Source organism: Palaemon carinicauda, chromosome 26 (assembly GCF_036898095.1).
Source record: "Palaemon carinicauda isolate YSFRI2023 chromosome 26, ASM3689809v2, whole genome shotgun sequence".
Lineage (NCBI taxonomy): Eukaryota > Metazoa > Arthropoda > Malacostraca > Decapoda > Palaemonidae > Palaemon > Palaemon carinicauda.
Genome location: NC_090750.1, coordinates 63,019,963 through 63,047,318, shown reverse-complemented (window position 1 = coordinate 63,047,318; position 27,356 = coordinate 63,019,963). Strand labels below are relative to the sequence as shown.

The 27,356-nt window shown below is 35.8% G+C and overlaps 1 protein-coding gene across 2 annotated transcripts in view; it reads left to right on the top strand.

The window, feature by feature from the left end:
• Nucleotides 1-25,000, top strand: part of Rift (Riboflavin transporter) — a 49,048-nt gene extending 24,048 nt beyond the window's left edge. For both annotated transcript variants that reach the window (XM_068349638.1, XM_068349637.1), the window contains exons 2-4: nucleotides 5,767-5,973; nucleotides 6,653-7,573; nucleotides 24,154-25,000. In XM_068349638.1, coding sequence (XP_068205739.1) covers nucleotides 5,818-5,973; nucleotides 6,653-7,573; nucleotides 24,154-24,351 — 1,275 coding nt within the window. In that variant the 5' untranslated portion in view covers nucleotides 5,767-5,817 and the 3' untranslated portion in view covers nucleotides 24,352-25,000. The remainder of the gene's footprint in view (nucleotides 1-5,766; nucleotides 5,974-6,652; nucleotides 7,574-24,153) is intronic.
• Nucleotides 25,001-27,356: the final 2,356 nt, after the last annotated feature.

Here is a 27,356-nt window from a genome sequence, read left to right as displayed (position 1 = left end):
CTACCAATACAAATCATCATAGCACAGTCTATCTCCGCCTTTAGTTTTTCCCGATATCTTCCATCATGGACAGATACAATAAAATAAGTAATAATTTACTCACAACCTGAATCTAAAATGGGTTTTTTTCACCACTTTACGAGTAGTCTTTCGGACATCGTTAACAATTACCAAAAGAGAATTTTCAAAAATATTTTAAGGGGGCTTTGACATGGGGGGGGGGGGAGTTCTCGTGTGGGATTTTTGTATGTGGGGATTTTGTCAGGCATTCATTGTTACCATATACTGTGTTTATGTGCAGTGCTATTGCTTACACACATGGTGATTCTGCCTTTCTACTCGTTTCATTATATTGCCTCTCGTTATTCTCTCTGAATGATATAGTAACACACACAAACAATACCCTTGTCAATCATTGTTCCATCTCATCGCCCAGCTACTATCAAATTCATCATATATTATGAATCAGTGAAATCAGTGTCTCTACAGAGATAAGATGGTGAGCTGTTGGGTTTCTGCGCTCAGGCGTGGAGATAGACCTCGTCATAATCAGAGATTATGGGGCTTGACCTGGACTATCGATTCGAGCTATAAGGTTCAATAATATTAGGTAGTTCTACGATGGCCCATCTCTAACACTTAATTGATGTTGAAGAGTCTGGGAACAGATAATTTGGTTTCGTTGTACTAGAAGGTTCGTGGTGCAGTTTTGTACAGCTTATCGTTTTGTGATTATCCTAAGGCTACTCGATTAAGAGTGTCGGTTGTCGGAAACTTAAGAAAAAAAAAAGAAAAAAAAAGAGATGATAGAATATTATAAGAGGAATTGTATAAGCCTACACTCGTCTCGTTTATGTAGATACATACACGCACACATAAACACACACACACACACACACACACACATATATATATATATATATATATATATATATATATATATATATATATATATATATATATATATATATATGCACATATTATTAGAAGCTAAGCTACAACCCTACTTAGAAAAGCAAGATGCTATAAGCCCAAGGGCTCCAACAGGGAAAAAGAGCCCTGTAAGGAAAGGAAACAAATAAATGAATACATAACAAAAGAAGTAATACAATCAAAATAAAATATCTTAAGAATAGTAACAACATTAAATTAGATATTTCATATATAAACTATAAAACCTTGAAAAACAAGAGGAAGATAAATAATATAGAACAGCGTACCCAAGTGTACCCTAGAGCAAGAGAACTCTAATCTAAGACAGTGGGAAGGCCATAGTATAGAGGATATGGCCATACCTAGGACTAGAGAACAATGGTTTGATTTTGGAGAGCCCTTCTCAATTGTAATAAAATTTTGTAGGTTGGGTCGTTCTTTGTTATCGATATGAAAGGATGGATTTATGAATTTGGGCTATATAGCCCAGCGTTGGGACCCATGAGGCCATTCAGAGCCCAAATGCAATTAGGGAAAACTCTGCAGTTACGCTATTAAGTAAAAGTTTAAAAAGAGGTTTAGACAGGATGTTGGAAGAGATTAAGTGTGCACGATAGTCTCCCACAAGCAGACGAGACTCCCAAATTTAAATTCGGTCAGGTTAGTTCATAATTCCACGCTGTTTCTTTGATGATGATGAAATGATATATTCGCTTTCATCATGGCGGTAGTTGGGATCGTTCGTCATTCCCTTCCTGCAACCATGGCTCTCTTTCGCCATTCCCTTCCTGCAACCATGGCTCTCTTTCGCCATTCCCTTCCTGCAACCATGGCTCTCTTTCGCCATTCCCTTCCTGCAACCATGGCTCTCTTTCGCCATTCCCTTCCTGCAACCATGGCTCTCTTTCGCCATTCCCTTCCTGCAACCATGGCTCTCTTTCGCCATTCCCTTCCTGCAACCATGGCTCTCTTTCGCCATTCCCTTCCTGCAACCATGGCTCTCTTTCGCCATTCCCTTCCTGCAACCACGGCTCTCTTTCGCCATTCCCTTCCTGCAACCATGGCTCTCTTTCGCCATTCCCTTCCTGCAACCATGGCTCTCTTTCGCCATTCCCTTCCTTCAACCATGGCTCTCATTATTGATTTAGGTCTCCTGGGTTATCTCAGGTGCCACGTCTTGGCTCCACTCGGGCAAACACATCAAATTATTGACTTGGGATATCACAAATTCATCATCCTGTTTGTACGGATAAGACCATCAAACAGCTGATTACATTTAATCTAAGATTCAAAATTGCGTAATATAGATAATAAAAACAAGATTTAGCGTGATAAACATATCATAGCCAAGGATAAGTAATGGTTTCTATAGCTACTCATTTTCCGAATAGCGAAATATACAGTAGTACTTCAATTAACCATACTAGTATTGTGTTTTGATAAAAGTGCTAAGGATTCATCATCAAACACTTGCTTGCCTCTGTTTTTAAGTTCCTCCTACAGAAAAAAAAAATGTCACATAAAATTAAGAACCTTGATTTATTTTTAATGCGGAAGAAGAATAGGCGATAAATTCAAGTGAATTAATGTTGCATAGACTTTTAAATAAAAGGAGAGATTGAAGATATAAGAAAATGCACTTGCTTATCAAGTGAATTAATGTTGCATAGACTTTTAAATAAAAGGAGAGATTGAAGATATAAGAAAATGCACTTGCTTATCAAGTGAATTAATGTTGCATAGACTTTTAAATAAAAGGAGAGATTGAAGATATAAGAAAATGTACTCGCTTATGAAAAAAATATAACTTCTATGTAGTAATGTAAAAAAAAAACAAAAAAAAAACAATGCACCATTAAAGTTATCAAGAAATGTTATCACCTAAAACTAGGATCATTTTAATATCGCTGCTTGTGTTTGTCACGAGTCTGTGTTTTTCTCAGATAAAAAACAAGTGATGTTGCAAGATAACTGATGCTACACGGTCACCATATCCGGAGTTAGAACACACAAATAATACAGACGTTAAACCGAATGGACGTTGCTCGAAAGGACAGGACGTTAAAAGACCGATAAATTCTTAGAATTGTTTTTAGAAATAAGACAACATTGGGATTATTATTATCATTATTATTATTACTACTTGCTAAGCTACAACCCTAGTTGGAAAAGCAGAATGCTATAAGCCCAGGGGCACCAACAGGGAAAATAGCTCAGTGAGGAAAGGAAACAAGGAAAAATGAAATATTCTAAGAAGAGCAACAATATTAAAATAAATATCACTTTATAAACTATAACAACTTTAACAAAACAAGTGGAAGAGAAATAAGATATAAGATAGAACAGTGTGCCCGAGTGTACCCCCAAGCAAGGAACGTAAAGGCGAGTAGACAGTGAAGGGTAGAAACAATTGTCTGTTCATTATCTTTGTCATTATTCCTTCATCTCTCGCATTTATCTGAAAATGAATGTTGATAAGAGGTGCGGATGTAAACTCTTTGACCCTGTCGGAATTAATAGATGCGTTAACCGGTAAACGTAACAAATTACAATACTTGGTTAGGATACACAATTTTGAATGTCAGTTGTAGAACTGAACTTGATGTCTAGTTCTCTATTAAAATGGTGACAGTGATTCGTATACCATTGATGGAATCAAACGTACACATACATACATGCTTGCATACATGCATACACACATATACACACACACACACACACACACACACACACACACATATATATATATATATATATATATATATATATATATACATACATACTGTATATATATATATATATACATACATACATACTGTATATATATATATATATATATATATATATATATATATATATATACATATATATATATATATATATATATATATATGTATACATACATACATACTGTATATATATATATATATATATATATATATATATATATACATACATACATACTGTGTGTATATATATATATATATATATATATATATATATATATATATATATATATATACAGGCCGAAAATGAAGTGACTCCCAGACCACTTATAAGATTATTTTGTAGAATGTGGCATGAAAAGGTAAAACCTGATAAACAGGAGTTAGGAGTGTTGGTGATAAAAAAAAAAGGAGACTTGACTGATTGCAATAATTACAGAGGCATAACACTTACGCAAGTTGTTATAAGAATATATAGTATGCTTATTCTAAAGAGACGAGAGAAAGTTTGATAAAAAGCTGAGAGATGAACAACCAGGATTTAGAAAATGTAAAAGTTTCACTGACCAAATTTTCATTTTGAGACGTACAGCAATGCATAGAATATAAAAATCCACTTTTGATGCCATTTGTGGAATATGAAAAAGCCTTTGATAGTGTCCACCGGCCAATTTTGTGGAGAGTCCTGCGTTATTATGAAATTCCTCTTAAATATATGAATTTGCAAGTGCAAAGTTAATGTTACTGGAGTCTTATATAGAGAATTTCTAGTGAACAGCGGAGTACTCCAAGAGAATGTGGTGTCACCTATGTTGTTTATCCTCCTCATGGATATTGTAATGCGTAGAACAATCGGAGATGGTGGAGAAGGATTGGACTGGATTGGTGATAGGAATTTAGCAGATCTAGAGTATGCTGATGATGCTGTCCTTGTTAGCAGAACACCACAGGATTTGCAGCGCTTTCTTACCAGAATGCATGAAATATCACACGATGTTGAGCTGAAGATAAATAGAAGAAAGACCAAGATGATGAGAATGGAATATACAATGAAGATGAAATATCATGAGAAGGAGAAAGGATTAATTAGGTAGAATCATTTAAGTATCTAAGATCTATGATCTCCAATACAGGGTCTATAGAATTAGAGTTTAGTGAAAGATTGGAAAAAGCAAATCAGACAATGGCTAAGTTAAGTAAAATTTGGAAATAAAATAGCCTGAAATTACATATAAAAATAAGACTACATATCAGTTCAGCGAGATCGGTGTTACTATGTGGACATGAGTCATGGTATTACAATAGATTTAGTAGATTTGAAAACAAAGCCCTCAGAAGAATATTGGGAGTTAAATGGCAGGACAGGATTAGAAATGAAACTATAAGAGTTTACCCGAGTTCCATACGTGGATGAGATCATGATGAGGGGTAGATGAAGAGGGTTTGGGTATGCTCTTCGCACTCCCAAAGAGAGATTACTTTACCAGACGTTCAGCTGGGCTCCACAAGGCACTAGAAAAGTTGAAAGACCCAGGCCTACATGGCTGAGGACTATGAAGTGCGAAGTAGGATATGATGAATGGAGAAGTATTGAATTAAAAGCTCAAGATAGAGACGACTGGTGAAATCTAACCCAGGCCCTTTGCGTTAATAGGCGTAGATGATGATGAGGATGAGGATGATGATGATGATATAATATATATATATATATATATATATATATATATATATATATATATATATATATATATATATACATACATACGTGTATCTATACACGTGTGCGTGCGTGCATATGAGTGTTTGCAATTTTTTTTATACAAACTGACATTTACTTGTAAATGTGTTGATGATTTTACTCAAAGATTTCCTTCAATGATATTTAGCAACCCAACAGGAAGGAGCAAACAACCACATTTGTTCTAAACTTATAACATCACTATTCCTGGATATAGTGACGATATCTAACATCATTGAATCTCTCTCTCTCTCTCTCTCTCTCTCTCTCTCTCTCTCTCTCTCTCTCTCTCTCTCTCTCTCATTTAAAATACATTTCACGCTCATTGTTCCATTATGTATAACTAACGAACATTCTCCTTTCTTTCAGGACACAGCTCCCCTTATACGGAGACAGCCCGGGCTAAACGACGGTACTGAAATGACGAGACGCAATCCTCTGGTGGACGTCTTAGCAGCCGTCTTCGGCATAGGGGCATGGGTGTCCGTCAACGGCCTCTGGGTGGAGTTGCCCTTGCTGGTGGAAGAGCTCCCTGAGAAGTGGAATCTCCCTTCATTTCTTACAGTTATTATTTCTGTGAGTGTTCCAATTTCCTTTCAACTTTTTTCTCCTTTTCTTAAGTGTCGATAAAGCCATTTGAATGGTTATGTCGCTTTGTCCTGATTTAAATAGCAGTTAGCCGTATATATAAAACTAAACTATTAAGAGATAAGTTAACTAATATCATCAGTCATTTAATTAATTAAATTCATGACTTGCGTTAATTAAACTTCATTCTTTTAATCTCGAAGATCAATTTTCTCAATTTTTTTTCACGAGATTAATGCTACAGATGATGCTTCGACTTACCCACAATCTATTAAATGTTTCAAATATTCCTACGTTCATTAAATTATATAGTTTTTTTTCAATAAAATTAAATCTTTCTTTCCATTAACTAGCTTTTGGAATGTTCATAATAATTATCTTTATGTAATATATCCGAAATATTCAACAATGTTCAAATTCTAATTAATTTGTTTGTCTCGATTCCAGATAGCCAACGTAGGACCCATCAAATTCTAATTAATTTGTTTGTCTCGATTCCAGATAGCCAACGTAGGACCCATCAAATTCTAATTAATTTGTTTGTCTCGATTCCAGATAGCCAACGTAGGACCCATCAAATTCTAATTAATTTGTTTGTCTCTCGATTCCAGATAGCCAACGTAGGACCCATCAAATTCTAATTAATTTGTTTGTCTCTCGATTCCAGATAGCCAACGTAGGACCCATTGCCTACTCATTATGGCGCCTCTACAAACCCAGACAGAGGCCAGCTCCCGTGGTATACGGCCTGCTATCGTTGGGATGCATAGCCTCGCTTTTGCTGTCGCTGTTGTGGGACCACACGTCCGTGATTGGCGACAAGGAACATTCGACAGCCCTGTTAGTTCTCGTCTTCATGCTGTCCCTCGTCGATTGCACGTCGTCTGTTCTGTTCATCCCCTACATGGCAATATGGAGAAACACCTATCTCCCATCCTATTTCGTAGGCGAGGGCCTCTCCGGCCTCCTCCCAGCGCTGGTGGCACTGACGCAGGGCGCGGGCGGGGACGCCCACTGCGTCAACCAGACGTTCGGAAACGAGACCCACTTGGTTCCAGCGCCTCTGGAACCCAATTTTTCCGTCCAGGCCTTCTTCCTCATCCTCTTTGCCATGATGGTGGCCAGTGCAACGGCCTTCACCATGCTGGAGTTCCTACCATCCATCAAGGGCGAGAGAGCCTCGTCCCCAACGGAGAGCGAGACTGAAATCGAAGTGTCGCAGTCCAAGTCCCACTTAATGATCGAGGCGCCCTCTAAGCGCATTATGAGGACCATGAGTTACCGACTGTACGCCACAATGCTCTTGGGTCAAATCTGGGCTTGCAGTCTTACCAATGGGATCCTTCCCTCCATCCAGTCCTACTCCTGCGGTCCTTATGGTAATGTCACGTATCATTTAGCCGCCACGCTTTCAGCTGTCGCAAACCCAGTGGCGGCTCTGGCTACGCTAATGCTACCCAGGGCAAAGTCTTGGGTTCTAGCTGTGCTGGGTACCCTGGGTACCATCGTCGGTGGGTATCTTATGGCTACTGCTCTCCTCAGCCCATCTCCTCCTCTGGTTGACGAAACGGGAGGGAAAGCTCTTGTGGTAAGTGAAGATGAACCTTTGTTGAGAAAAAAAAAATTAACCCAATCTGCCAGACTTCTCTCACTCTGTAATTAATGTTTTTTAAAACGATTTTCTTGGAAGAAGAGGCCTTTTCTTAAAAGGGCAGAAACTTTTTTTTTTCCTTTTTTTCTTCTTCTTTTTAGCCCCCAGAAATCAAGTAGTGGGTTGTTTGCTTTGTTTTAAAGAGAGATATAAAGTCGCGGTGGGAAATTCCTTCTCTTCATTGCGTATCAAGTGATTTTATTCTATACGAAAAGCAATCAAATTCCTCCCCTGACACGTTACCAAACATGACATCATATACATCGTCGTACAGTATAAAAAAATTAGCAGTAATATCACTGTACATTTGACATATGTTAAACAATTAGTGCATAGAAAGTTTAGTCAGAAAGTAGAAATCCTAGTATTATTAGGTAGAAGTTCAGATTGCTATTTTGTGAAACGTGATTTGATTGAAAAGATATTCTACACAATAAACACACACTTAAAAAAATATTTCTCTATGAAAACACAAGCAATGGCTGGTTTTAGAACCTGTGCAATACAAACAGTCAACATTTTAATACTTGGTGAAAGATTTACATATAAGCGTCTACCATTGTTATCGGTGGCGGTGAGGAACTAGATTGTCACTAATTATCAACTTAAAAAATATATGCTTAACGATGCTTAACAATAATGATTGAAATAATACACTCTTTGCAAAAATAAATATATTCTATATAAATTACAACACTTTAAAAGAATTTACGTGAAAACAAAAATAAAGCACTCGAAATATTAAGTCTGAACAAAACTTAGATAAAGACGAAAATATTATGCTCTGAAAATCATTTAATCACTCGACTTAAAATATTAAATCTGAATAAAAACTTTGGCTAAGACAAAAGAAATAATATTTATGAAAATTTTACAATCACTTGTTTCACTTGAAATTAGTCATTTAGAATTTTACTATTTTGTTATATTCATCAACATATGAAATAACAAATCTCCAGCAAGTCCATAATTGATTTTTAATAGAACATTTGTTAAGGGAAATATTTACTCTCCTAAAGTGAAGTACGTTAAAAGCTAAAATTTCTATCATTTTAGGATGGTTAGTTCGTTTGGGCTCATTTAGAGGAACCAGGGTTTCTAGGAAATAAATTTCATATGTTCAACGAGGGTTATAATTAGCAGTCAGTTGCGTTAATGGTCTCTGTCTCTCTCTCTCTATATCTCTCTCTCTCTCTCTCTCTCTCTCTCTCTCTCTCTCTCTCTCTCTCTCTCTCTCTCTCTCTGTCATTAGGATGGTTAGTTCGTTTGGGCTCATTTAGAGGAACCAGGGTTTCTAGGAAATAAATTTCATATGTTCAACGAGGATTATAATTAGCAGTCAGTTGCGTTAATGATCTCTCTCTCTCTCTCTCTCTCTCTCTCTCTCTCTCTCTCTCTCTCTCTCTCTCTCTCTCTCTCTCTCAGTGTCATTACACTGAGACTTGGAAACACAATCTTTTCTTCCTCCTTATTATCATGATCCTTATTCATTAGACACAGTTGATCACGGGAAATTTTAACACAAACTCATCAGATATATTTCAAAACATTAACTAGAGAACGTGACCTGGATATATTGCCAACTTGAGAAAAAGAAACCGAGAGAACGAAATAAACCGAGATAAGTTTTCTGTCTACCGAGATAACAAGCGATGCAAAGTAAATTCTTTAAGAGATAAGGAACATCGCCCACGTGTCAATTGTAAAAAGATAAAATACCATAATCTTGGCATTACACGTACTCCACTCCACGTGATTCCTTTGCATGTTATGCTATCATCTTCATTTTGCACGCGGGGTTTCACATTCCGTCTCTTGAAGACAGTCGGCTCCGTCTACCCCCTCAAGGTGAGGGTGTACTATGATAGATGGTCCACGCCATCTTATCTTGTTCTATAACTAATTCTCAGTAGAAATCAATGTGTTAATGATTTTACTCAAATAATATTTCCTTCAATGATATTTAGCAACCCAACAGGAAGGAGCAAACAACCACATTTGTTCTAAACTTATAGCATCACTATTCCTGGATATAGTGACGATATCTAACATCATTGAATCTCTCTCTCTCTCTCTCTCTCTCTCTCTCTCTCTCTCTCCTCTCTCTCTCTCTCTCTCTTTGTTCCATTATGTATAACTAACGAACATTCCCCTTTCTTTCAGGACACAGCTCCCCTTATACCTTACCCAAGGTAGAAATAATGTATGATCAATATCATTAGAATAGGACATACAACCTTTAGCATTATATTTCACGAATGCCTTGCTAAATCACTCGTAATTTATTTGATCTTGTTGAATATATTGAGCTTGAGTAGTTCTTTATTGTGAAGTGTGAAATTCAGCCTTCGTAACCATGAGAATCGACCTTACGTGTGTAATAATACAATGGCATACAAGAGTCCGGGATTGGGTATAAACTTACACCATGTCATGGTATTAAGGAATTTCTAGAAAGAGTCTAAATTGAGGTGGTGATTCAACAGGCCTCCATGTTTTGAAAGAACTTAGTAACTTGTAAAGTTTATTTATCATAAATATGACATTCAGTTCTCTGATGTTATCTAAAATAAAAAGGGATACCTAGACTAATTCATAAATGCATATAAACTTACATAATACACACACTCATACACACATAAATACAAAAAAATGCAGCCGTTTCTCGTCCACTGCGGGACAAAGGCCTCAGACATGTACTTAGCCATGTCTGAGAATTGGCCATTTTCATCACCAGGTTGCACTGCAGATTGGTGATGGTGGGAGACTTTAGTCTTATCGCTACAGCAAACCAACCTAGTTTGGGTGGCCATGACGAGTACAGCTATGCTGATCATGACGATACGCTAACCCTTTCACCCCGTTAAGGTATCCCCACTCAGAAAGGATATATATATATATATATATGTGTGTGTGTGTTATGGAGTTTAGGTTACCCACAAAAATTAGAAAACCGAACTGTTGAGTTAATAAAATTAAGTGATGATCGAGAAGGTAGAATTACTTTTTAGAAATTTACAAAATTCAAGACATTCTCTATAAGCTATCCGGTTTGCCATAATCTATATCCTATTCTACTCTCAAACTTCAGGCATTATTACAAAAAGTAAAACGAAAGAGTTGCGTTTGAAAAGAAATATAACCTAACTTTTATGACTTAATATCCATGTTTGGTTCCCAATCGATTTGCTCACGATTTCAGTCAACCATCAAGTCACTTAACAGTATATTGCATTCATCGAAAATTTACATTCTTGTCTGGCAAGCGCTTTAGGTTACATTCCTTCCATTTTTTTTAACAAGGTCAGAAATTATTCACTCAGAATAGTTTCGGCTTCAGAAACATTCTGCCTAACTTTTATTACTTAATATCCATGTTTGGTTCCCAATCGATTTTCTCACGATTTCAGTCAACCATCAAGTCACTTATACAGTATATTGCAGTCATCGAAAATTTACATTCTTATGATAGCTCAGTCGGTAGAGTCGTTGCTGGCATGGTTTCCGGCCCACAGGAGGGGGTTCGAATCTCCACCCGGCCAGAAGCTGTTACCATAAAATGAATTTCAAGTGGATATATATTCCCAAGATAGAATTCGGTATTAAATGCCGTTCGTGGGTGATATTTACATTTACATTCTTGTCTGGCAAGCGCTTTAGGCTACATTCTTTCCATTTTTTAACAAGGTCAGAAATTATTCACTCAGAATAGTTTCGGCTTCAGAAACATTCTGATGTAACTATACTTTACGGGATAATAACCAAAACAATTACAAGAGTAACACAAAATGCAATTCATTGCATAAATCATCAATTATTATTAAACAATGAAACTTGGTATATTTGGGCAATTATTCAAGAAAGCATCTATAAATAAGTTACGAAAATAAGTAATATAATAGTACTAAGAGAAATTTAGTAATGGTAGGGGAAAAATTGCCAAAAAAGAAGAAATATATATATATATATATATATATATATATATATATATATATATATATATATATATATATACTGTATATATATATATATATATATATATGTGTGTGTGTGTGTGTGTGTATACATATTTATATATATATATAATATATATATATATATATATATATATATATATATATATATATATATATATATGTATATATATATATATATATATATATATATATATATATATATATATATATATATATATATAAAACAAGATGTGAAAAAAAAGGAGCTGAAGAAAGAACAACTTCAAAATTTAAGTTTGAACACGCTCTATATTAGCAAAATCAGGGTTCGTTTCGGCAGTCTCTAGTCGTTCGGGAGTTGCATTATATCAGTCACGTGTCTAAGAGTTTGCACCTTGCGCCAAAATAAGTGACAATGAATCTAAAAAGATGTTGGACGGATAATATTACAAAAAAGAATACTTCGAATGCCGTTATATGACAGTTTATCACTGAATGATATTTTAAAGTTCTTGACGTCCTCTGTGTCTTTTAGTTGTGTGTGTTCCTAATTTTCACTAGTTTTTCTCTTTTCATCCACATTTGTTGTAGTACACTTTTCTTATTTTCAATATTGTCTTCACAAAAAAGGAATTTTCCAACTGTTTGTGCACTATCTTCTTCGTATGGTTGTTGGAGCTCAATTGCTTTTATTCTTATATCACTAAACTGTGGACAATATAACATAAAGTGGTTAGCATTTTCTTCTACATCACAGAATATGCAGTTTATATTTCCATCTTGGTGTCTGTTTCTTATATTCAAGCCCAATGAGTCTGTCTATTCTGCATTGTATAACCCTGTCTGTCTATTCTGCATTGTATAACCCTGTCTGTCTATTCTGCATTGTATAACCCTGTCTGTCTATTCTGCATTGCATAACCCTGTCTGTCTATTCTGCATTGCATAACCCTGTCTGTCTATTCTGCATTGTATAACCCTGTCTGTCTATTCTGCATTGTATAACCCTGTCTGTCTATTCTGCATTGTATAACCCTGTCTGTCTATTCTGCATTGTATAACCCTGTCTGTCTATTCTGCATTGTATAACCCTGTCTGTCTGCATTGTATAACCCTGTCTGTCTATTCTGCATTGTATAACCCTGCCCCCGAGCGTGCTCACTTGACGCACATCGGCCGGGCACTGACACGTGATGTGGAAAAGGCTTTTATACAACTTTATCGTCTTGTTTCAAATTAAGATATCTCACTCCATGGATCCCTGAAGATCTTACTGACCTCATAAGTTTTTTGTCTCGTACAAAGTAAGAATTTACTTAAGAGTTTCAAAGTACTATTTATAGCTTAATATAAAAGATCTTACTGACCTCATAAACCCTTTTTTGAGACTCACCAGAATTCAGAGTAGGAGTTTGCTCCGTGTTTTCAATTACTACTTATAGCTAAATATCAAGTGATTATTCCTAATTCGCTAAGAAGGGCTTCAAATTCATTAAACGGTGCGGTCAGATGTCAAGATTTTATAAGATTCATATATGAAAAATCTATATTAAGGTTGTAACTGTTATTAAAATGATTTATTTTAATTGTTCATTACTTCTCTTGTAGTTTATTTCCTGAATTCCTTTTCTCACTGGGTACTTTTTCCCTGTTGGAACCCTGGGGCTTATAGCACCCTACTTTTCCGACTAGGTTTGCATCTTAGCTATTAATAATAATAATAATAATAATAATAATAATAATAATAACGGTGATAATAATAACAATAATAATAATAATAATAATAATAATAATAATAACGGTGATAATAATAATAACAATAATAATAATAATAATAATAATAATAATAATAATAATAATAATAATAATAATATATTTCCCGAAGAATGGTAGTACGGGTTTTCCCCAGTTGCATGTGACCATAATTCCCGTGACCGAAATTCCCATAATCAAAATATAAAGTAAATGTACAGTATACATTTCGTAACACGGTTTTAAAACTTTTCCGCTAAGAACTGTAAGACTTTTTTTTACTTCATCTGCAATTATTAAGAACAACACTTTTAAAAAAACGTATTTCAATCGGAAATTCTCTGTAAAAATATACTGTTCTCAGCCGTATTTCAGTAAAATAATTTTACCTTACTTTATTATCTTTAACGGGTTGGTGACCGTAATATCACTCCTTTACGTCAATATATCTGTTTTTAAATCGGTAAAATTCCTTGGATAAATATTGCCAGGCATTTACCGTTTTTAATACACATTTTAACAATGAATAACAAAACCACCAGTCAGTTACCTAATTATTAAGTATGAAAATTTGGTGACAAGCTTGACACCCCTTTTTTCGCGATATATAGGCAACATTTTTTTTTTTTTACAATGAATAACTGTACGATAGTCTGCTAATTAGATAAAATTAATAATGTAAAATCAATACTCGATAAATGTAAAATCAATATTCGATAATCAACTCTGCTTTTTGTACACTAGTGCATCTGTATCGTCAAAAACAACGACACCATTAAAGTATTTTTGTGGTTGTATATGTGATATGAATAAATACTTACACACACACACACACGATATATATATATATATATATATGCATGTGTGTGTATGTATAAGTATTTATTCATATCACATATACAGCCACAACACACAAATATATATATATATATATATATATATATATATATATATATATGTATATATATATATATATATATATAAATATATATATATATATATATATATATATATATACATATATATATGTATATATACACATATATAAATATGTGTGTGTGCGTGCGTATGTATAAGTATTTATTCACAAAAATACTTTAATGGTGTCGTTGTTTTTGACATTACAGAAGCACTGGTATACAATATATATATATATGTATATATAAATGTGTGTATGTATGCGTGTGTGTGTGCCCGTCCGCGCGCCTGCGCGTGAGAGTTTTTGTACTTAATTGCAAGTCCGTTTAATACCCCACAGGCAAATATTTCATTTAGACAATAATCCGTCTCGCAACCGTATGCCTAACACCATGAAATACTATGTGATTGCAGACCGCATAATTCAAAAGTCAAAAAGAGAGAGAGAGAGAGAGAGAGAGAGAGAGAGAGAGAGAGAGAGAGAGAGAGAGAGAGAGAGAGAGAGAGAGAGAGCAGAATGTGTCAAACATGTATTTAATTCCTTTTGTGACTCACCAGAATTCAGAAATGAGAGTCCACAATTCACAATGTAAATGCCTTCAATTTAACATACATTTCGGCAGCCAGTGTTCTAAAAAAAAAAAAAAAAAAAAAAAAAAAAAAAAAAAAAAAAAAAAAAAAAAACATTAAGACGAATGTAATGGTCGTTTACATGTAATCCCAGTAAAGGTAAATTTGACAGTGATGAATCCGGATCGGTTCACACTTACATTGAATACTGCCCGTGTTGTCATTTAGGTTTTACATATAATGTACTTGAAGTTTGTCTTTTTCTTTGTTAAGGATCAGTAGCATACGTCAACTCGTGTCCTGCACTCCCTTCTAAACTTTACCTTTATGTATTACAAAGTTATCATTTGATTTGCATTAACTAATTATTCTTTACTCTAACCTGCTACTCGAATCTATGAATGACTAGAATGTTCGAGAGAATATATTAAAAATCCATCAACTGCCTCAATACAGTTTAGTAACATCCCGCCGAAGCTCCGTTGAGAGACATCTTGCGACAATAGATGGAAATTGAGAGAGAGAAAGAGCGTATAGGTTAGTGAGTGAATGGATTCCCTGTTACATATTGAGTCAGGAGTACAAAGTTATCATTTGATGTGCAGTAACTAATTATTCTTTACTCTAACCTGCTACTCGAATCTATGAACGACTGGAATGTTCGAGAGAATATATTAAAAATCCATCAACTGCCTCAATACAGTTTAGTAACATCCAGCCCAAGCTCCGTTGAATTGAATTGAATATAGGATTTAGGCATTAAGCCAAGCACTGGGGCATCAAAGGCCATTCAGCGCTATATAACGAAAATCATTCAATCATATCTGTACACTCACACCATTTAGTATCATTTTTACCTTTAATACAAATCGTAACACTTTCATACAATAAAATCTAGATGTGAAATAAATAGGGATTAAAAGGATAAAATAAATAAATTAATAAAATCAATTATAGCTCGTAATATAACCCAATACTTTGTATAAATTTTCTCAAGTTCAGGGTATTACAGTTTTCCCCCAGTATATCTCTTAAAAGTTTGTCCTGGAGTAAATCCAAGCTCCGTTGAGAGACATCTTGCGACAATAGATGGAAATAGAGAGAGAGAAAGAGCGTATAGGTTAGTGAGTGAATGGATTCCCTGTTACATATTGAGTCAGGAGTCACGTGTGCCAAGAACCCGAGCACGTTTCACATAATTTGGGCCGTCGGACAGTTTATGCAAGTCATGAGCGAGGAACCCTTGGTTCCTTGTTACGTCTCGAAGAAAGGGTGGCATGAAACTTCAATGTAGGCTATAGGGTGTTGTGGCGGTCATAGGGGCCGTTTAAGCGTCTCTTATTAGAATGAGGCCGAAAGGAGATAGAAAGTTACGCAAACGTCCTTCCATTACGAAGTACAGTAGAATAAGGTGGTCTTTTATTTCTCCATAATTAACTCTCTCTCTCTCTCTCTCTCTCTGTCTCTCTCTCTCTCTCTCTCTCTCTCTCTCTCTCTCTCTCGGGAACATAGCTGATGAGGGTGAGATACCGCATTCGAGTCCCGGACCGGACGGGGGGAACAATATTTGAGAATGTCTCTTTATGCTTAAGCAGCACATTATGTACCTAGTCCTTAGCCGACTGTTGAGGGTTACAAATAGGGTGAAGAGATTATATGTTAAAGGTGCCTGGTTTCAGTTCCAGTTTCATCTAATAGACGCTCACCAGAACGTCAGCTGGGCAAGCTTAAACACCTACCCCCCCCCCCCCCTGTGGTACCCAACAACAGCAGTGGCCTCTCCAGTAAACAGCTTAAACTCACGGTCCCTGGAGAGGATCGATCTGCTGCCATGCGGATGCTAGGCGAACACGTTACCACTGTACTAATCAGAATAAGAGGGAGAAACAATAGACTTATCTATCTCCATCGCCAAAAGAGGAGAGCCTCGACGAGGTAGTCCTCATCCTGCGGGGTTGAAACCATTTAGAAGATATACTCTCACTTTCATAATTCATACACTAAGACATTGGTTCCCAACCTGGGGGAAATTTGAAGCTTCCAGGGGGGAAATAATCACACTACCTACTAACTAAAACAAGCGGAAAATGTCCTCATAGTACGTGCGGCAATTTGTTGTTAGCCATTCAATTGTGATATGATCATATCAGTTCTCAAAGACATGATATTCAAGGGGAGAATTGGAGTGTCATGCCCATTTCTGAGGCAGGCGAGTGGGCATGAGGGCTGGGCGGGGCATGAAGGGGGAAATCTCGATGGTTGAACTGGGTGCAGGGGGGAAATGACAGAAAAAAAGGTTGGGAACCACTGCACTTAGACATGCCATTCTACAATTATTTCTATTGCCTTTTCAATAGCTGAGCATCCACTCTAGATTGAGCTCTTATAACACTCGCTGATCGGGTGTGAAGATTTGCTAGAATAAGAACATATGGTTCATCCTCTCTTTGGTTTACCCGACCATTGTGATAGATTTATAATGCAACACTTCTGAATTAACTCTGATTCGATTTAATTCTGATTCAAATGTGTCTCTTGTGAAGTGACATGTATTTCTATTGGGTATTGGTGAATTTCTGCAGATAATATTCATTTTCAGTGTAGATAACCAATTTCATAGACTAACTCTCTCTCTCTCTCTCTCTCTCTCTCTCTCTCTCTCTATATATATATATATATATATATATATATATCATCTACTCCAACGCTTCTTGACGCAAATGGCCTCGGTTAGATTTTGCCAGTCGTCTCTATCTTGAGCTTTTGTTTAATACTTTTCCGTTCATCATCTCCTACTTCACGCTCCATAGTCCTCAGCCATGTAGACCTGGGTCCTCCCACTCTTCTAGTGCCCTATGTAGCCCAGTTAAACGTTTGGTGAACTAATCTCTCTAGGGAAGTGCGAAGCGCATGCCCAAACCATCTCTAAATATCCCTCATCATGATCTCATCCACATATGGCACTCGAGTAATCTGTCTTATAGTTTCATTTCTAATCCTGTCCTGCCATTTAACATCCAATATTCTTCTGAGGGCTTTGTTCTCAAATCTACTAAAGCTGTAGAAGATTATTTCATCATCAAACCATGACTATGTCCAAATAATAACACAGATCAAAGTAAACTGATATATATATATATATATATATATATATCCTGATTTTAAATGCAATTTTAGGCGATTTGATTTCTAGATTTTACTAAGCCAAGCCATTGTCTGATTCTTTTTTTTTAATCTTTAAACTCCAATTATAAAGACCCTGTATTGGGTATCATACTTCCTAAATACTTAAATAATTCTACCTTATTAATCCTTTCTCCTTCCAAGGATATTTCATCTTCCATTGCATATTCCTTTCTCATCATCTCTGTCTTTCTTCAATTTATCATGAGCCCAACCTAGTGAGATATTTCATGCATTCTGGTAAGCAAGCATTGCAAATCCTGTGGTGTTCTGCTAATAAGAAAAACATCATCAGGATATTCTAGGTCTATTTATTTCCTATTAACAGTCCAGTCCAATCATTCTCCATCATTTCCAACCATTCTACACCTTACAAAATCCATGCGAAGGATAAACAACATGGGTGACAATACATTCCCTAGGAGTACACCGTTAAAAAAAAGTAATCTTATTCGGAAATTCTCTGTAAAAATATACTATCCTTGGCCGTATTACAGTGAAATACAGGCCACCATAATTTATACCCTATATGTTATTATCTTTCACAGGATGGTGACCGTAATCTCACTCCTTTTACGGCAATATATCCGTTTTTAAAAAAGTAAATGCCTGGCAACATTTAGTCAAGGGTTTTAACCGTTTTTTACGGCAAATTTTTAAGTGTACTCCACTCCTCACTGGAAATTCACTTGATAGTATTCCACTAATACTAACTTTGTACTTGCTATGCTCATGGAGAGACTTAGTCAAATCTACATATTGAAAAGGAACTTTATAATAACGCAGGACTCCAAAAAATTGCCCAGTGGTGCACATTATAAAAGGCTTTTTCATAGTTTACAGATCCTATCAAAAGTGGATTTCTATATTCTACTACACACACACACACACACACACACACACATATATATATATATATATATATATACATATATATATATATATCAGCCATACTAGGTTGGTTTGCTGTGAGCGATCAAACGAAATTACCACACCAAAACTAATTTGCAGTTGCCCAGCATGATGAAAACTGGAAAACCCCAGAATAAATAAGGACGTGGCTGAGGCTTTAGTCCTGCAGTGGACCTAAAGCTGCTGCATTTGTTGTTGATATATATATATATATACATATATATATATATAAATATATATATGTATATGTATATATATATATGTATATATATATATGTGTGTATATATATATATATATATATACACACACACACACATATATATATATATATACATATATATATATATACACATATATATATATATATATGTGTGTGTGTATACAGGGTACATATATAAACGAAACGAAGGGATTAAAATAGTCGTTATTCCTCTTTCTGAAGGTTGTTTAATGACATTTAGAATTAAATCACATCTTTAGGATAATGTCTTGATTTAAGTAAGTTAGGGTACGATTCTTAATTTTCTTTCGTTGGCTCGGTTGGTTATGGTTAAGCCGAGTTCTATGGGTCCAAAGGTTATTAGGCGTCAATGACCTTCGCTGTCAGGGTGCCAAAATCTCAAAATTAATCAATCAGTCTCAACCAACATGATCTTTCCTTCATTAACGTGAAATGCAATCATCACTTTTGAAAAATGGAGTAATACCCGAATGACTTAAATTTGCTAATCACCTTTTCATTAGTAACTGCCAGTCTAGATGGATACTTGGGCTAGTTTTTAACATTACATACGATTAGTGGCCAAGGTCCCTCTCCACCCAAGCTAGGACCGAGGAGGGCCAGGCCATAGCTGCTAATGACTCAGCAGATAGAGCTATACTTGGGCTAGTTTTTAAAGCTTAGATTTAGCATAAAAAAAGGTCTTGAACCCATTTTCTCACATCAACGATGTACGATGCTTAGTCGAGATAAGCTGAATTTGTCTTTAACGAAAAGCATTTTCGATTGAAGAACACGAGTATGTCTTAAAGCCTCTTCTCTTGTGCAATTATCTGAATGATGACTCTCTTTGTTATGCCGTTATAAAAGATGCAACTGGTATGGCAACAGCGAATTAGTCAAGACCACGCACTGTTTTGAAAATAAGTCATGTCTCGGAATTCTTGAACCCTGTGTCCATAAGCCGTATTGTTTGCTGAATTGCATTGAATGGGCAAAGTTCAAGTTCCGGGGGGGGGGGGGGGGGGGGGTCGAGTCCTACTATAGTCCATTTCTTTTAGCGATGCACATTTGCACCGACTCGCAGCGGTGCCCTTTTAGCTCGGAAAAGTTTCCGGATCGCTGATTGGTTGGACAAGATAATTCTAACCAATCAGCGATCAGGAAACTTTTCAGAGCTAAAAGGGCACCGCCGCGAGTCGGTGCAAATATGCATCGCTAAAAGAAATGGACTATAGAGCGGTGTTTGATTGGGACGAGTACATTAAAATTATTGATGAAGATTCTTAAGTTCATTATATATGCAGAAGTACATGTTCAAACGTAATCATAATTTCTATCGTTTATTCTCGAGTGCCTGTGTGAGTGAAAACTACATTTGCATAAACATAGTTATTTATGTTATACAATAAGTTGAGCTATACATTCTGTCGAAATTGCACCATCAAACCAAAGATAATATATTCATGAAACTGTACTTTAAGGCCATATCTTGTCTCTTGTGAAACACGAGAGAGAGAGAGAGAGAGAGAGAGAGAGAGAGAGAGATTCTAGTCAAGATCTTGTGTCTTGTGAAACGAGGGGAGGTGTGAAGGGTGGGGCGGGGGGAATTTTTATGTCCAAATATGATATCTCTTCCTTAGCTCGTAAAGTCTCCCATAAAATTCAAAACTGTATTAATTTTATTTGCATGGATAACCATAATCTCAACAAAAATTTTGTTCATACTGCTGTCTGACTGCCATGATCATCGACATTGTTTTGGAAAATTACGTTGATGGGCATTTTATTCTGCTCCTATTGAGTGTATCTCTTATTCATCTAGCCAGATGGATACATCTTAAGTTCTTTAAACTACCTAAAACAGTGGTTCCCAACCTGGGGGAAATTTGAAGCTTCCAGGGGGGAAATAATTACACTACCTACTAACTAAAACAAGCGGAAAATGTCCTCATAGTACGTGCGGAAATTTGTTGTTAGCCATTCAATTGTGATATGATCATATCATTTCTCACTGACATGATATTCAAGGGGAGAATTGGAGTGTCATGCCCATTTCTGAGGCAGGCGAGTGGGCATGAAGGCTGGGCGGGGCATGAAGGGGGAAATCTGGATGGTTGAAATGGGTGCAGGGGGGAAATCTGGATGGTTGAAATGGGTGCAGGGGGGAAATCTGGATGGTTGAAATGGGTGCAGGGGGGAAATCTGGATGGTTGAAATGGGTGCAGGGGGGAAATCTGGATGGTTGAAATGGGTGCAGGGGGGAAATCTGGATGGTTGAAATGGGTGCAGGGGGGAAAAGACAGAAAAAAGGTTGGGAACCACTGATCTAGCCAGATGGATACATCTTAAGTTCTTTAAACTATCTAAAACTTCGCACCTACATCTTAAACCCTTTCTCTGGCTGCTTGCATGACAGCTATCATGACCACCTTTCGCCTTAGAAGTTACGATTTGGTTGTAGAACTTTCTCGAGGCTAAAATTCCGGGTGGTAAAGAAATTCACGTAATCTGTAGCAGGTTAACGAAGATGACATTGATGTTTGGCTATCTGTACTACAAAATGATTAACAAGTCTGCCGCTAATGTACATGGGTTTATACATGCTTAGTTTTGGGTAACTTTCACAGTCTTATCTAATTGCAAATGGACTCTATGGAAAGATATCAACTTCAACTATAGTCCATTTCTTTTAGCGATGCATATTTGCACCGACTCGCAGCGGTGCCCTTTTAGTTTGGAAAAGTTTCGTGATCGCTGATTGGTTGGAATTATCTCGTCCAACCAATCAGCGACCCGGAAACTTTTCCGAGCTAAAAGGGCACCGCTGCGAGTCGGTGCAAATATGCATCGCTAAAAGAAATGGACTATAGGAGAAATTTTTGTATTGGTCTTTGTTATTTCATCGTAATGCATTAGATTAAATTATAATCAATATTATTTAGAGAACAAAAGTTATATATAGATAAATGGTACATATGAGTATAAAATAAGGATGCTGCAATTATCACATTCTGCATCTATCCCTCATTTGTCCATTGGGTTTTGAAATGCAAGTTCTGCTCTACTTAAAATTAACTGCGTTACCTAAATCACCATCCTAAAAAATACTTCTCCCAAAATAGTTTTCATTTCACCTAGTGCCATAGCCTCTGTGCTATGGTCTTCCGCTGTCTTGGGTTAGAGTTCTCTTGCTTGAGGGTACATTCGGGCATACTATTCAATCTAATTTCTCTTACTCTTGTTTTGTTAAGTTTTTATAGTTTATATAGGAAATATCTATTCCAATGTTACTGTTCTTAAATTATTTTATTTTTCCATGTTTCATTTCCTCACTGGGCTATTTTCCCTGTTGGGGCCCCTAGGGTTCTAGCTCAGCAAGTAATAATAATAATAATAAAATGTCTTTATTCTCCCTGTTGGGGCCCCTAGGGTTCTAGCTCAGCAAGTAATAATAATAATAAAAAAAATGTCTTTATTTTCCCTGTTGGGGCCCCTAGGGTTCTAGCTCAGCAAGTAATAATAATAATAAAAAAAATGTCTTTATTTTCCCTGTTGGGGCCCCTAGGGTTCTAGCTCAGCAAGTAATAATAATAATAATAAAATGTCTTTATTTTCCCTGTTGGGGCCCCTAGGGTTCTAGCTCAGCAAGTAATAATAATAATAAAAAAATGTCTTTATTTTCCCTGTTGGGGCCCCAAGGGTTCTAGCTCAGCAAGTAATAATAATAATAAAAAAATGTCTTTATTTTCCCTGTTGGGGCCCCTAGGGTTCTAGCTCAGCAAGTAATAATAATAATAAAAAAAATGTCTTTATTTTCCCTGTTGGGGCCCCTAGGGTTCTAGCTCAGCAAGTAATAATAATAATAAAAAAAATGTCTTTATTTTCCCTGCTGGGGCCCCTAGGGTTCTAGCTCAGCAAGTAATAATAATAATAAAAAAAATGTCTTTATTTTCCCTGCTGGGGCCCCTAGGGTTCTAGCTCAGCAAGTAATAATAATAATAAAAAAAATGTCTTTATTTTCCCTGCTGGGGCCCCTAGGGTTCTAGCTCAGCAAGTAATAATAATAATAAAAAAAATGTCTTTATTTTCCCTGCTGGGGCCCCTAGGGTTCTAGCTCAGCAAGTAATAATAATAATAAAAAAAATGTCTTTATTTTCCCTGCTGGGGCCCCTAGGGTTCTAGCTCAGCAAGTAATAATAATAATAAAAAAAATGTCTTTATTTTCCCTGCTGGGGCCCCTAGGGTTCTAGCTCAGCAAGTAATAATAATAATAAAAAAAATGTCTTTATTTTCCCTGCTGGGGCCCCTAGGGTTCTAGCTCAGCAAGTAATAATAATAATAATAAAATGTCTTTATTTTCCCTGTTGGGGCCCCTAGGGTTCTAGCTCAGCAAGTAATAATAATAATAATAAAATGTCTTTATTTTCCCTGTTGGGGCCCCTAGGGTTCTAGCTCACCAAGTAATAATAATAATAAAAAAAATGTCTTTATTTTCCCTGTTGGGGCCCCTAGGGTTCTAGCTCAGCAAGTAATAATAATAATAATAAAAAAATGTCTTTATTTTCCCTGTTGGGGCCCCTAGGGTTCTAGCTCAGCAAGTAATAATAATAATAAAAAAAAGTCTTTATTTTCCCTGTTGGGGCCCCTAGGGTTCTAGCTCAGCAAGTAATAATAATAATAAAAAAAGGTCTTATTTTGTTGTCAATTCTTGAAAATTCAGACCATGGCAAATACCATAAACCTTTATCCTTCTTGAAATGATAAAACATCTCTTTTTTTATTACAGATAGCCATGTTTCATTTCCTCACTGGGCTATTTTCCCTGTTGGGGCCCCTGGGCTTACAGCATACTACTTTTCCATCTAGGGTTCTAGTTAGCAAGTAATAATAATAATAAAAAAAGGTCTTATTTTGTTGTCAATTCTTGAAAATTCAGACCATGGCAAATACCATAAACTTTTATCCTTCTGGAAATGATAAAACATCTCTTTTTTTATTACAGATATTGTCGTGGGTGCTATTCACAGCTCTAATGACTTACGTACGAGTGGAAATAGCCAACTTAATGAGAGAAGAAGGGGCGCATGCGCTGTTCTGGTGTGGCGCTGTGACGCAGATTGGCTCGGCTGGAGGAGCCGTCATTGGATTTCTTCTCGTCAACGTCTTCCACTTATTCGCATATTACGATCCCTGTTCGTAGTTTCGCGTATTTCCAGTATTGATACAGGAGGATATATTTTTTCTGTAACGGTGGCGTCGGGAACAGATCGGCACTGTACAGTAATGGGTGATCTCACAATTAATACGAAAGCTGATTGTTAAGATAGTCGTGAATTTCAACTACTGATTTTAAGTTACAAGATTTTGTCCTATGAATATCGAAATGGTATATGAACTGTGTTAATAATATTAAAACATTACGGTTTTTATAGCCAGTATATATGAATTGTGTTAATAATATTAAAACATTACGGTTTTTATAGCCAGTATATATGTAATATTTAAACCCCAGGCTTCGAATCTGGGTAATATTCTAAAATTTCACATTTTTGTTTTCACGAGCAGAAAAAAAAAAACTTATGTTATGCACGTTATTATTTAACTTTTTCCGGATGGTGAAAATTTTCATGATTTTTTCTTTGTAGTTCATGTGATTGGTCATTTTAAAAGGCTCTGACAAGCTTTGATACGCGTCAGTAACTTATAAAGCTAATACCTTCCCAAATACATTTGAGTAGGCTTTGCAGTTACAACTTTATACGAATTTATAAATGCTTAAAAATCATAAAAAAGAATTCTAGAGTTTAAATGCCAGATAGCATAGCATTGCTACATGCTAAATGATGTTTCTCATAGAAAGCACTGAAGCTGTACTTTCTTCCTTAGAGATGACAATTTCAGAACAACAGATATTCAACTGTATTTCGGATCATTAGTCTTGTCAAGTTCCATATGCAAATAATCACAAGCTGTACTGTATAATTGCTGTTGAAATAGTGTCTGCGATGCTTTTACCCCCACCATAAGGTTAAATTTCGAGCACATTTTGCTATATATATTTTTTTTAAAATGCTCTAAAAAGCTTAATTTTTGTCCTAGAGAGGTCAGGTTGGTCTCATTCTTTTGAAAAATGCCTGAAGTTTCTCATAAAATTATCAAAAATATGTAATTAATAGTGTTTTGCAAGAACGTACCGGTACGTCCTTTGGGGGTGAAAGGGTTAAAAACAGATACGATGCCACAAAGTGAAATTGGTTCCATGTTAAATAAGGCCATGTGATAAACAGGGACTATAATGGGAACTGGACAGATAAAAAGGAATTTTCATTATGGTACATTGCATAAAAAACCCCGTGGTGGTCTGGCCATGTGGTCGTTTGCCAAAAATGAAAAGCTCAAACTGTTTTACTCAAGAAATTTGTATTAGTTAATAAATGCTTGTATTTTATATAAAAGATTATATCAATTAAAACGTTAGATTTTAATACACATTTCAAAAGTTGTAAAACATGAATTCATGTGGAAAAATACCTTCGTGTTGGTCAAAACAATTATCAATAATTTCCTACAATGAAAAAAGGAAAATTAGTCATATCATAAAAGCTAAGTTTCTTAGGTGTTAATACCCATCATAAAAGACAAAAATTGGGCGTATATCAAATAACCTCGGTGCTATGTAACAGTTGCTATCACTGAGCTGGGTTCCTGCATTAAGAAGCTAGTGTAGTTACTGCAATGAGTAATACTGTATATCTTTTGTTAATAACAGATACTTCCAAGAATTCGAGTAAAGCTCATTCTTTAAAGTGGATGTTGGCCTAATTGCTTCACATTTCGTCATTCCAAAGTTCAGGAACGAGGACCAAAATCAATGCACACCCAGATCCTTTGATTGTTGTGTGTATGAGAGAGAGAGAGAGAGAGAGAGAGAGAGAGAGAGAGAGAGAGAGAGAGAGAGAGAGAGAGTTTGGATAAATGCGTGTAACATTTTGAAAGAAATATATACTGTATATGAAAAGTTTGTTATTTTAGATGATATATAAATATATATGTCTATTTTATGGATACACTTTTAGCGAGTAGCAAATTTTTATGTAGATTGTGTTTAATAAAATTTGATGTAAAGAATCGTTTCCTTTTACCAGAACTTTTAATCGGTGCAGCACCAGTTGTATCGGCAAAGGATATGAAATTAATCGTAGAAGTGGCGTATCAATATGAAAATAGACAATTAACTGAAAGGTCTGGATCTCCTGAGCACAAATATCAATGTTAACATTGAAAATTTGGGGATGCAACCCAGTTTATGGTAAAAAAAAAAACTAAAACCAATCGGCATGGTTTTGAAAATATGGATGCTCGTTTTTTAGCTAATATGTCAATACTGAAAGTTTTTAATAGATCTTGTAATATACCAAATGAAAGCCCTGAATATTCTATATCAACACATATCAATCACAGATTTGCAGAACACAAAATAAGGATTTAATAATCAGCTCAAAGTGAATATACTAACATTTTCACTAAAAAACACCTTCTGTGCATTGTATTCCTATCATTCACAAGTATCATGCAGATAACTTTCATTTATGCATTTAATATTATTGTACATTTAAACAGCTTTAATTTGGTCCCAAAACACGGATATATTCTGACTAGAAGCTTATCTACATATTGGGTGTAGCATTATCAAAATTCCCAGAAACATAAAGAAATTAACATTGACAAAAGCAAGCTGAACTATTGACAAAGGTATATGTAATACCAAAGAAACATAACACAATAATGGAAAAAAAAAAACCACCATAAAAGTAACATCCAGAAATAAACAGCAAAAACTAAAAGTCACTCTCACTGTCTGAACTCTAGCCACTCTGTTCCCCTGTGACTGCAGCAGACTCGTCCTCATCATCTGATTCTCCAGAAGAATGATCAATATGTGTGAGCTGTTTTGGAAGCTTATCTCCATCATACCATAAGAGCTCCAGATTTTCATCAATTAATGTCCAGCCATGACTCTCAGTTGCAGCATGAATATCAGACTTTCCAACACGTGATCTCTTCCTGATCCAAACTTGATAATTCATATGTCTAATGTGTCGTTCCAAAGCTTTTCGACATGGCGGAATTGTGGCAATTTGTGTTGCGTGAAGTTTTGATAGGCGTGTCACTATCCTTGTTGCACAGTTCACTGATCTACAGGAT